Source organism: Alosa pseudoharengus, unplaced genomic scaffold, assembly GCF_046254945.1.
Source record: "Alosa pseudoharengus isolate Yale_2024_CS ecotype anadromous, Long Island Sound unplaced genomic scaffold, YU_APseudo_1.1 YU_APseudo_1.1_scf_18, whole genome shotgun sequence".
NCBI classification, from domain to species: Eukaryota; Metazoa; Chordata; class Actinopteri; order Clupeiformes; family Clupeidae; genus Alosa; species Alosa pseudoharengus.
The window spans coordinates 28471345-28484414 of NW_027468650.1; the positions used below are offsets into that span (position 1 = coordinate 28471345).

Consider the following 13070-nt stretch of genomic DNA (forward strand, 5'->3'; position numbering starts at 1 on the left):
AGAGCTTTGGCTGTCCCAGGCCAAGGAGGAAGGCCCTGGGTCACCGTGCGGCGTTCACGTTACCTGAGCGAGCCGAGTGACTGTAAGGTTTTTTTTTGTGTTTTTTTTCCTTTCTTTCTTTTTTTGGTGGTCTGCTGAATGGAAATCATTTAATGGAAGTGCGGCTTTATGAGGGGGGCCCCTGCGCTGGCCTGCTGGCCGCTGCCCGGCTGACGTGTCAATCCATCACCTAGAGCGGCGGCTCATTGCATGTAATGGCGTAATTGGGCGAACATGTCTGTTTTTTATTCCGAAAGTGCCCTTTTTTCTCCCGCTTTCCCTGCCCAGCCCCCCAACCTTAAATGATGTACAGCGGCGGGGGATTGGCTGGGGGGACGGTGTGGGGGTGGGCAGTTTCTCTCTGCTCATCTCCACTCTCTGATCCTATGATGGCATCATTATTTTTGAAAAGCGCCAACCGGCATCAAATTAGCGCGCCAGCGTTTTAATGATGCGCCCCATCTACCAAAAACGCCAGACACATTCCCTGGCCATTGATCTTCATTTGCGCTGATTGGTCCCACTCTTTTTTACACTGAGGAAATCAAAAATAAAGATCCTTTGGAAAGACACTGCAGTGCAGAGGAAAGGGAGATGTGGCCTACGATTGTCGTATGTGTGTGTTTGTATGTGAGTGTGTGTGTATGTGTGTGTTGGTGTGTCTACAAATATGCTTATGTGTGTGTGTGTGTGTGTGTGTGTGTGTATTGGTGTATTACAAGTGCGATTTTATGTGTGTGTGTGTGTGTGTGTGTGTGTGTGTGTGTGTGTGTGTGTGTGTGTGTGTGTGTGTGTGTGTGTATTTCCTGTCCTCCAGACCTCTATTAGTGAACCCTGTGCCACTGGTCTGCATGGCATCATAAAACCCATCTGCCGGGTGTGAATGGCCCCAAACAGTGCCATTACCCATGCAGCCATTATGCTCAAGCTCTTACCGAAGCCGCTACTGCGGGGGAAATCAGTGACAGTCAAGTGCCGACTGCGTTCACAAGGAAGTATTAGCGCTAATTTTGCTAATTTGACTCATTTAACTCCATAAAATGTGCCTGGCCCAGATAGTGCTACGTCTGCGTTTTCCTCTCATAGCTGGTGTGCAGCGGGCGCCACGTCGCTCGTGAAACTGTTAATCGGTAAACAACAGAGCTAGCGCGATCATTAGCAAATCATGATCATGATGATGATGATGATGATTGTGGTGTTAGCGCATCTATTAAGCTAATGGCAAGTCGATGCGTCGCTAATATCGCTGACGGTAAATGTAGCATCAATCCGCAGGCCATGTTAAAGATGGGAGCCTGTCTGTTCCTCACCACTGGCCTTCACACGAGTGAGCGAGCGAGCGAGCGGTCGGATAGAGATATTTCACACTGGCCCGTCTTTTGACATCTTTAATTAGCAGCACCACATTAAAGGTAGCCATCAGCAGGCCGGCTGAATGATCCCTCACATCCGCATGGGTGAGTCCCTCGCTTCCTCCGTTGGTGGCCCTGCCTTTGAAAAAAGGTGTGTGGGGGGGGGGGGGTGGAGAGATGTAGAAAGGAGGGGAGAAAAGGGAGTGAAAGATTTTGTGAGCAGGGAGAGAGATAGATGTAAAGCAGTAGGAATGACTGACAATGAAAGAGAGAGCGAGAGAGAGAGAGAGACTAAGAGGATGAGAGGGGTAGAGAATAAAAGGGCAAAAAAGAGAAAGGGAAGTTGGAAGGAGAGGAACCTGTTCAATTACAGAGAGCAGGTAGGAACAATGTTCATACCGTGTGTGTGTGTGTGTGTGTGTGTGTGTGTGTGTGTGTGTGTGTTTGTATCTCGAACTGTAATGTTTTAGTCATGTTTCCATCTTCATTTTTATTCACTTCCCAAGTCTCTCAGGACATCAGCGAGGTGTTTCTCCTCCTCTGGCCTACCTCAACTTTAATTTACTCTTACCACAGACACACACACACACACACACACACACACACACCAATATCACTTCAACACTCTGTTATTAGCGGTTAATATTAGGCTGGGTCTCCCAAGCTGCAGAGATTTATTTAATTGCTCTGATGAACACCAAAGCCTTTTTTTCCATCTTCTTTTTGATTTCCATTTTAAGGCCACCAACCCAGGGAGAGATACAAGACATTACTCAAGTTGTCTGTGTGTGTGTGTGTGTGTGTGTGTGTGTAGCTGCAGCAGCATGCAGGGCAGGTGTGTTCCCTGCGGCTGGAGCTTCAGCGGGAGCGAGAGGAGCATCAACAGGAGCTGGCCCAGCTCAAAGCCTCCGTCACACACCTGACCGCACAGGTGGAGACCCTCAGGGTCCAGAGGGATGAGCACGCCAACGCGGTGAGGGGACACACTGACACCATACACACCTTATTCTGTATGTACAGGAAATATTTTGTTGTGTGTGTGTGTGTGTGTGTGTGTGTGTGTGTGTGTGTGTGTGTGTGTGTGTGTGTGTGTGTGTGCGCGCGTGTGTGTGCGTGTTTGTGTGCATGTCATTGGATGACTGCCTCTTTCTGTCTGTACATGTAATGTGTGTATGAGAAAATGTGGTGCACTGTTAACAGTGTTTGAATCTTGCTCGCTCTCTCATTTGAATTCATTTGAAGAAGTCTGCATTGTCGTACTGTAAATGTTACAGCAACATTACTTTCAAAGCCACATTTTCAAAGGTAGAAAATGGACAATGGTGTCGGAACAGATTTGAAAATAATAAAATTCAAATGTAAATGTACCAAATAATACAATGCAATGCAATCTCTCTCTCTTTCTCACTCTAAGTCGCTCATTCTTCCTCTCTCATCATTTGTACACATAAACTGTTACTCTTCACACACAGACACACACACACACACACACACACTAGTACCCAACACTGACTGGTACCACCCATCTGCTGAGTCCCAGTCGTTAGCGCCCAATGCCACCCTCCAGATGAGCTCCATTAGGCCCTGGGGCAGCTCTCTTATTACCCATGACCAACACTCAGTATGTCAGCCATTTCAAATTCACTCTGGCCCCTGGCACCATGGCAATATAGGTTAGGCGCATCCAAAGAATATGCTTGGTGTAATGTGGTACGCGTGTGTGTGCGTGTGTGTGTGTGTGTGTGGTTGGTTGTGTGTGTGTGTGTGTGTGTGTGTGTGTGTGTGGTTGGTTGTGTGTGTGCGTGTGTGCGTGCGTGCGTGCGTGCGTGCGTGCGTGCGTGCGTATGTGTGTGTGTGTATGGTTGGTTGTGTGTGTGTGTGTGTGTGTGTGTGTGTGTGTGTGTGTGTGCGCGCGCGCGCGCGCGCGCGTTTGTGCATAGCAAATAGCCAGAGAGGTTGTGAGTTGATTGGTGTTAGTGAACTAATCAGAAGCACGGAGACATCTCTGTAACTCCGCAAACTTCACTTCTTCATCTTCTCAGTTCCGCCTCCCTCTACACCCACCCTCCCTGTGTCTGTCTCTCTCTCTCTCTCTCTCTCTCTCTCTCTCTCTCTCTCTCTCTCTCTCTCCCTCCCCCACTCTCTCTCGCTCCCTGTCTCTCTTTTCTGCTCTCTGCATGGGACCAGTGCAAATCAAACAGCCGTGCTCCCAATAAACATGCGGCCACGCAGCCATCTTCAAAAAGGCGCGGCAGAAAATGATTGCATGTTTGGGTATCTTGCAGAGTGTGCAAATACCTGACAATAATCATTAATGTGTTTATTTATGTTCCCCCAGCAGGACCATTTCATGTCGTTTGGTTGCTGCCAGTTTTAATGGCGTGCTGCAGCGCTTTAGCCATTTGCGTAAAGCTTGTTAGCGTGCTTGTATAGTAATTCTGAACCTCCATCCACACTGGCCCAGTAGGCTTAAACAGAGAGAAACAAAATACATAATACTGTTTGGAATACTGTAACGGACTACTGAGTACAGACAATGAGTTAGAATCTTTTTTTCTAAAATGTCTTCATTCTCAGGTATGCATTCAAGATGCCGCTTTTTTTATCTATTGTATTATATTATTTAATTCGCTCAGAGTTAAAAGAGGCTAGGCGCAGCTGTAATTACGTCTGCTATTAAATGGCCTCTAAGTACCCTGCTGGGGGGGGCGAAGGTCATGGTTGGCACGCGCGCAGGCGTAAGCGCTTAGTGTTTGTTTCCAGGTTTAATGGACGCCCGTGTCATCTGAGCTCAGGGAACAGCTGTGTAAATGGATGCACAAAATGGCGGCCTTTTGTTCCACCAGGAATGTTTGTTCCCTTTTCTCCCTCTGTCTATGGGGCATTAGGTTCTTATCCGCGTCTGTGGAGCACAAGATTCCCCAGCCAACCTGCCGGTGGGATATAATGGGGAGAGGAATGGTCAAGCTTGATGAATCCAAAGGAAATTGGCTTTGAAATGGCCTCGCCTGCGCAGGTCAAAGCCATTACTTGATGTATCTTTTAAGTGGATTTTGAGTGAGGTTAAATTATTTTAGAATTGCCAAAGTGCAATGGACATTCTGCCATGCATGCCTTTGTGGCGCTTGGAGAGAAATCATGACCGTTTGTCAGTAATTGTAGGAGTGATATTTTAATTAGATAATTTTTTTTTATTTCTTAGTGACACACTGTGCATGGGTATATATGTGCTTCTTTGTAATGCAAGTGTATTAGGCCTATCTCCATACAACCACATTTTCCTACCCCCAGTCAGAGTAATGAATACCTCAACATGAAAACACACACACACACACACACACACACACACAAGAAGGGTCTAGGGTGTCTGTAATTGTGAACCATTCCTTCCCTTGAAGCCACTACATAGCAAACCACACTACCAGGTTCTTTGTACATATTTCAGCTCAAGCATATGCCTCCATGTTGTGCTAAAGATAGCTTCCTCCAACTGTGTACACAGGTATTCAAAATACAGTGATTTTAAATGATGCATATGACATGATGATACATACAGCAGCCTTCAAATTTACTGGCACCCCTGTAAAGACTATAAATAATTGAGGTATAAAAAAAACATCTTTTGATGATTTTTACTTGAAGGGAAGCACATTCATCCTGTGTTTTTGTTAAATATATATACTTCTTTATGAAGTATTTTTTTCAGAGAATGATTTTCCTCATTGTTTTCAAAAAATGCCGAAAGATGTGAGGGGTTTGTAAAGGTAGGGCTTAGCACTGACCATAGAAACACCCAACATTCCTCCAACTTTCCCCTTTTTGTCACTGGTCACACAATCACAGCTCACCTTCCTAATTTGTCTCCTCTTCACAAAACTTTTCCCAACCTTCACTCAAAAGCTCTCAAAAGAGTTGTATGCAACTTTTGACAAAATTCCTGCCTTTTGTCATTGACAGCTTTGCCTTTCTGCCCATGAGAAAACAGCTAGCTGCTCAAGTGCTTTATGAGATTTATTTAACATTGGTGGCCCCTTCTATTTAGCAGTGCCCACAACACAACTGTTAGGAGCTCGATTCAACAATGCCTAGCATTGAATCACATCAATATTGATCATTTTTCTGAAGAGGTATGATTCAGTAACACCAAGCACTGTTTGATAAAAAAAATAAAAAAGAGAAATATTTTGTTCTTTGTTCTTGAAAGCAACCCATGGCGACATGGGGAGTATCGTGGAGTAGGCCTCCCTTGTTGTATCTTTCCTTTTCATGTCTTAAAGGCCAGATGAATTAATAGAGCCATTGTCTTAAGCTGGGGTGACGTAGCCAGGGTTTGGCTGTGTGTACAACACACACACACACACACACACACACACACACACATACACATACATGCGTGTCCCTGCAATCACAAATCACCTTTTTACGGTGCTCCGTATACTATCTGCTCTTGATTGAAAACGCTCATCTGTGCTGATTGAAAAAGCCCACACACATATCAAAATTACACAGAGCCGTCTCAGCTGGCGTGATTGGCCGCTCGGACGCTCGAGGATGACGGCTTGCTCTGAAGGGCAAGTGCTGCGTCGTGTTTACTGTTTGGCCCTTAATTACTTGTTGAGCTGCGGCCCTCTAAAACATCCCTCATTACCTGTCCGCCTCGTGGCCGCCATTAATCATTGAAGAGTAGTTATTAAAGCATTAGAGGGTTCATTTTATTTGCCAGGAAATTACAACCGGTACTGGCGCAATTAAAGTATCCATTAGTAGTATTATTAAGGGGAAGGGGGTGCTCTGGTTTAATATGTAATTATGTCACCACCATTAAGGCCACCAACAAAATCGTCAGAAGAGGAATTAGTTCCACTCTTTTTTTTACCTTCCTGTCCTCTTGTCAAAGGAAGATGTTTTATTTAGCAGCTCTTAGTGATAAATATGCATATTTAAATGATGTTCCTCTCGTCAAGGCTTTTAATTAGTGGAAATAATCAAAGATTAATACTAGCGTGTTTAACAATATATGTGTGTCTTACTTCATTTGATGGAGATGGGCTAACTTGAGAGAATATGAAATGAAGTGTGCATGTGCAATTTTAATGCTTCAAGGTGCTTGCCTGTGACCTGTTTTCACAAGTCATTCATAGACTGAAGTTTGGCTTGGGGATAATTGCATTTGTGTCTTGTACACCCAAACAAAATAGATATATTTATAGTTATCATAATGTCACATTGTTTCCTAACCTATCAGAACAGGTCATTGGCCAACTGTATTCAGTTTCAGTTTATGGCTGGGCCCCTGGGTCTCTTTTCCTTATAATGTTCCTATGACCAGACACGCTCTGCTGCTCCCAATTTTCTCGTCTAGACCCTCCAATTACATCTAAAAATGATTTTCTTTTTCAACTCCTCGCTATATACACTGTCTCTATTCCATCCTGATTGGCTTTCCACCTTCCTTCTTATTTCACTGTCACTTGCTCTCTTCTCTTACTCCCGTCCGTGCCACGCTGTATTTGTGGATTATAATAATGCGCCCACCAGCACCTCTGCTGAGGCCTGTGGGATAGGACAGGCTTCTGGAGTCCTCCCATCTCCCTGCGTTCTGCGTTCTGCGTTCAGATCCCTGCCGTTAATCCGTGGTCGGCTGGCTCCCACAGTTGACATTTCCTACAAGAAGCCCGTCTTTATTTCAGCCTTGCCATGGTTGTCTATAATATCATCCTCCATTCATCTCATTCTTCATTGTAATCCTCGGAGATGTAGAATAGTCCGCCCCACCGTCGCCTCTGCCTCTAACACCACCACCACCACCTCCCCGGGTTCTCCTCAGAGGCTTGCGGAAATTGACACAAATCGCTTTTGGTGACACCCGTGCAGCATGGGGGAAAAGCCAGGTCTCGAGTTTACACGACAGCTCGCAGGGAGCATTGTAGGCTCAGCCTCGACAATGCGGCAGAAGATTTGCCATCCGTCGAGACGCCATTGATGGGAGAGTCAGAGAGATGCCGAGCCAGGAAGACAGACAGATGGGAAGAGAGAGAGAGAGAGAGAGGAGGATAGAGTTAAGCGCCATCTCTTTTCTTCAACTTTGCAAAGCCGTGCCTCAACGCCACTGTGAGTGGATCCAACCCCTCTGGCGTGATGGTTTTGGGTGCAGCAGGACCATATTATTGGTTTGGATTGAATTCTATTTTTTCCTCCCTGCGAAACGCAACGGAGAGTTTATCTCCTTTGGCAAGTCTGACTTTAAATTTACATTTGAGTGCATAAGGAAAGCTAATTAGACACACACCCTCATCTCCGAGCAGTCCCTAGTGTCTGCAGACGTGTGCTTTTCTTGCACGCTGAGCAGTTGATTTTTTATTTATTTTTTTTCTTACCTGTCAGGCCGTGGTTTAAATAGTGCTGTGGTATTCCGTGTGGACACGGTCTTAGTCTCCTGCTCAGAGATGCATCCAAACCATTCAGATGCTCCACAGGGATGTATATCATTCACTAACAGCCACAAGTGGAGCTGGAAGTGATGCTTATTTGAATACATTTTATCTGCCCATAGATTCGGCTTCCAGCTCAAAAGTCTAGCCAGCTCTCCAGCTTGGAAAATAAATGACTAAATAAATAATAAAAGCACATAAAACAGAATGATCTGACAATCGATATGTCCCACCTTGAACATGAGATGTTGCCGAAATCTAATTAGAATATTTCTCTTGTTGTTCTTGTTGTTACTTTGTTTTTTTTAATGGCATGCTAGATATGCCCCCATAGGGAGGTATGCACACACGCTCAGGTGAGGAGGGAATATTGTTGACACGTGTTTGTTTGTGTGTGTGTGTGTGTGTGAGAGAGAGAGAGAGAGAGAGAGAGAGAAGAGCAGGAAAAAATGTCTCTAAACACGACAGCAGCATTCCCCTGTGCTCCCGTCGCCACTGGAGTCGAGCGGGTCTTTGTAAAGTGGCGTTCAGCACCCTCCATGTGCCAATATAATTGAAACATTGTAACGAGTTACCCGACTTCTCACCTCTCATCCCCCCCCCTTCTCTCACCCCCCCCCCTTCTCTCTCTCTCTGTCTCTGTGGTTCTCTCTTGTACCAGGCATGATCTCCCTCATCATAATTACCCCTCTTTAATCTCCCCCTCTGCAGGGTTTCACTCCAGCTCACCGTGTGGCTTTGCTTTGCACACTAAGAAGATATTGAAGGCCAGATATTGCCTTTGGTTATTAGGCAGCAAGGGATTTTGAGAAGGTGGTGTGTGTGTGTGTGTGTGTGTGGGTGGGTGGGCGTGTAGGAGATGAGGGTGGCGGGGTAGTAATTTTGTTGCGGCCTTATGCAGTAGAATGAGCTGTCAAGCATTATAGCAGGTGACAGGGTGACGTCCTCGTCAACAGACACAGCAGTGGCATAGGCTTGGCGGCGGTGGTGGTGGAGTGTGTGTGTGTGTGTGTGTGTGAGGAGTGGGGGGGTTGGGGGCAGACAATCAGAGAGGATTACCAGTGGCAGGCTTTTATTAAATATCTTTCCTTTTCACCATGCACGCTACCTGATGATACTGTTTGTGTGTGCGTGTGTGTGTGTTTGTGTGTGTGTGTTCCATTTCTATGTGCTTGTGGGTAGGTATATGGATTTGCGGGCTTTTGTACGAGTGTGGAGTGAGTGAGTGAGTGAGTGTGTGTGTTCTTCCATTGTATGTGTTTGTGGGTGTGTGTGTGTGTGCATGGATTTGTGGGGTGTTGTACGATGTGGAGTGAGTGTTGTACAATGTGGAGTGATTGTGTTTGTGTGTGTGTGTGTGACGTGTGTGACGTGCGTGTGCCTGCACCTGCACCTGTCATCTGTTTGTTGTGTGTTGAAGGGATTTATGTTATTCATGGAGCAGATGGATCTAGCAGGACATCTGCCCTCACGTGACTCAATTTATTTACCTGACGGTGGCCGCCTTCAAAAGCATACCCAATCCAGACGCTCAAAGCCATTGCCTTCTCCAGACAAGGAATATTAATGAAGGTTTTATCTGAGGTACTTAATTGTATCTGTGAAAGAATATTTGCATTTAGCGAAATGTATTATTTAAATGATCCATAAATATCTTTTTGGCATCTTTTATCTGTTTCAGCTGTCATGCTCTGGGAGAAAATCTACTTTTATATTTCATATCCATGTTATACATAATAATGGTCTTGGGTTAAGCCAATAAATAGATTAAGTAGAGGGTACCTTGCCCATAGCCATCTTCCTTCTGCACTCTGAAGTTGTGGAGTGTGCATAAACGGATCATGTTGAAGTCCCCTTTCCCTGCACTTAAAGCGATATGAGCGCCCAGACCATAAGATGCTGGCCCTATTGTGTTGTTGTTTCTCTCGTTGTTTGCCTGCCGTCTTTTTGTTTGTATGTAGCTCTTTCCTTCCCCACGTGCTCCTGTCCCTACACACTTCCCTAAAAAGAGGAAACAATCTAAATGTTAAGCAGCCCCCCACCACACACACACACACACACACACACACACACACACACACACACACACAATCCCCACCCTGTCATTTGTTTGTATTCCAGCCCATTCTATGGAAACGGACAAAAACAAACCACTGTTTTTTGAGCCTTCATTGTTCGACCCCTCAACACACACCAAAAAAAAGAGAAATGCTGTTAGTGTACTACAGTCAGGGCCTTGATCACGACACACTCCGCTTTCAGCATATTTACGTCCCCCTATCGGAGCCAGATTGGAGAGAAATGTTAATTTTAGATGAGTCCTTCCTGGCTTGGTAATTATTGTCATTAAGGACGCCTCAAAGCCCTCGTCTAAGCCCGAGTGAGAGAGACAGAGAGAAGAGGGAGAGAGTGCTGAGTGAAATGTGGGTTGACATGTTCTATAATTAATGGCGAATTAATGCATTACTTTATGGGCAGCGGTAGGGGAAAGGTTTTTTTAACAGCTGAGATAGATCGAGAGAAAGGAAGAAAGAAAGAGAGAGGGGGTGGTGGTGGTGGGGGGGGGGTTGTAGTTGGAGTGATGGCTATCGCTACATGTCCGCAGGCGCTAATGGCTAGCCTCGGCGGCCCTGCAGAGACGGCTAACCCAGTGGCCGAGGCGTGGGCTCGAGTGTTTGCACTGCTCTGTGTGTACAGGGGCTCAGGGAGATGAACCACTGTTTGCCCTGTCCACCTTTTCTCTTTTCCTTTCCTTTCTTTCTCTTTGCTCTGAATAGTTTGCCTTACTGCCCATCTGTGTGGTTTGGCTGGCGCTAATGCACTACTAACATATCTTTCTCACATATATACACACACACACACACACACACACACACACACACACACTCGCCTACCCTCAATCTCTCTCCTCTCCAGCCCAGCCTCTCTTCTTTCTCTCTCTCTCTCTCTCTCTCTCTCTCTCTCTATCTCTCTCTTTCTCTCTTTCTTTGTGTGTTTTGATATTTCTTTCTACTATTTGAACATCCTCCTGTCCCTGTGATGTGCCCTTTTCCTCATGTCAGGTGCGGCGGCATGAGGGGAGTATGCGTGAGCTGGCCGAGCAGCTGCAGCAGTGCCAGACGCTGAGCCAGGAGAGCGGCAGAGCGCAGGAGAGGAACGAGGAGCAACTGAGCACGCTCAGAGCAGAGGCTGACACTCTCCGGCAGAGGCTTGGCTGCAAGGTGGAGGAGGTAAGCACACACACACACACATACACACAGTATACACACATACACACACACACACACACACACACACACACACACTCACCTCCCAAACACTTTCTCACGTCTTATCTAACACAGTGAACTCACTTGGTCCCGATATCCATCTCTCTGTTGAATACACACTTTTAAACTTGTATGGTCTTGATACCCATCTTTCTGTTGGATTTCGCCATTCCAGCAAGGTTCCTTAAAAACTCCTTTGTTTCTTGTCCAACACACTGTGTCTATGCTCCTCACCCATACAGTTCCTAAACACCCCAGTCTTTTAGCCAGTGTAGTGTAAACTCCCATAGCCCACGCTGTAAACACGCTGGGCTATAAATCACATCTTTGTATTACATTGGTTTTGTTCCTAAACACTCCCGTTTGTCTTATCAAATGCACTGTGAGCAAGCATGGCCTGAGGAACGCGTATCTTTTTGGCATATGCACACCTCTGTCACATTGTTTCTCCTCTGTTATCTAACTCACTGTAAACACACACGCTCCCTAACTCCTCCTGGGTTTGATCTCAAGCCCTGTAAGCACTCGTAGTCCTCTTACTGCAGGACACACCTTGCATAGTCCAGAACCTCCATTTGTTTCTATTATATACATACACTCACACACACACACACACACACACACACACACACACACACACACACACACACACGCTCAGACATGAGTCCTAAACACTTTGCTATCACCTGTTTAAGACGCTGTAGGCTCCTAGACTTGTGTCTGATAATGGCAATACCTCGCAGCTGGACTACTGGAGGTTGATGTGTGTGTGTGTGTGCGTGCGTGTGTGTGTGTGTGTGTGTGTATGTGTGTCTAATCTAATCGGAACTCTCCTCCTTATTGATGTCCCCATAACAGGCCGAGGCTCTGAAGTGTGAGCGAGAGGCTCTGGAGAAGAAGCTGAAGGAGGCTGTCTCTGAGGTACTGGGGCCACTCTCCACAGCCTGTCTCTCACAGACACCACAGTTAGCTCTTACACTTATTTATAATCACGGACACAGACGATGAAATGATAGAGTTTGGCTGTGGAATGTCAGTGGTCACTTCTGGGGAGAGTGAGTGATGTCACACTGTAAGAGCCGTGTATTTAAGCTGTCACGTGGAGGCTTCGTTCCTTTTCCCTGTGTGACGTTTCTGTGGTGACAGCTTAGCTGAGCCACAGGCTTTTGGTAGATAACAGATTGTGTGTGTGGTAACAAGGGGAGCAAAATGACTGGATCTCTATTTAAATCAGGCTGTGGCATCTCATCTCTCACCTCCTCCTCGTGCTCATGGTCTTAAAGCAAGCAATGCTGTGGATCCCCTGGGGCAGTGCACTGCTTCCGATACAGTGATGAGCAATGTGCAAAGCATGCTATTATACGTGCTATGACCACACGTTAAAGGGTTCTACACAGATCAGAGTTCAGAAATGACTTGGACAAAAAGGTGAAGAGCATAAACAAGGGGAAAGAAAGATCCCGAATGCACTGGGGCCATTGTGGTTTCTCTCCCAGGGCGGTTTGTAGCTTGTTATCCTGACAAGTGTATAGAGGGAGGAGAAGGGAGGAAAGTGCGGGGAGGTCAGGTTGGGGTAGAGTGTGTGTTTGGGGGTGGGGGGTGGGGGGGTGTAGCAGCACTGTGAGGATGGGCCGTGCCGCTGAGGTATTGAGAGAGCGCAGCTCGAGATGTGCGCTTGCCTGGCCGGCCGGCCGACTGGGCAGAAATCCACTCCAGATGGGCCCGCTCGGATCTGGAACCATCGCAGCTGACAAGGAGTGATTTCCCAAACTCCGGCCAACTCCGAGAGCGGACCTGGTTAGGAGTGTGGGTGTGGTTCTTGGACTGGATCTCAGCCAATTCTGAGACCAGCTCTGGTTTGGGCCTCGGGACTGGTTCTCGGACTGGTTCTCAGGTCAGCAGCGAACACTGACACCACACCACAGACTTGGCAAGAAGGACTCCGCTGACCACTGACAGAAACCTAGAGAAGGGAGAGC

At 46.5% G+C, this 13070-nt stretch overlaps 1 protein-coding gene across 1 annotated transcript in view; it reads left to right on the top strand.

Moving 5' to 3' along the window:
- Positions 1–13070, top strand: part of LOC143131519 (uncharacterized) — a 125678-nt gene that overhangs the window by 87994 nt on the left and 24614 nt on the right. Inside the window, exons 26-28 of the mRNA XM_076291165.1 lie at positions 2206–2364; positions 10885–11052; positions 11950–12012. Of these exons, the coding sequence (XP_076147280.1) occupies positions 2206–2364; positions 10885–11052; positions 11950–12012 (390 nt within the window). The remainder of the gene's footprint in view (positions 1–2205; positions 2365–10884; positions 11053–11949; positions 12013–13070) is intronic.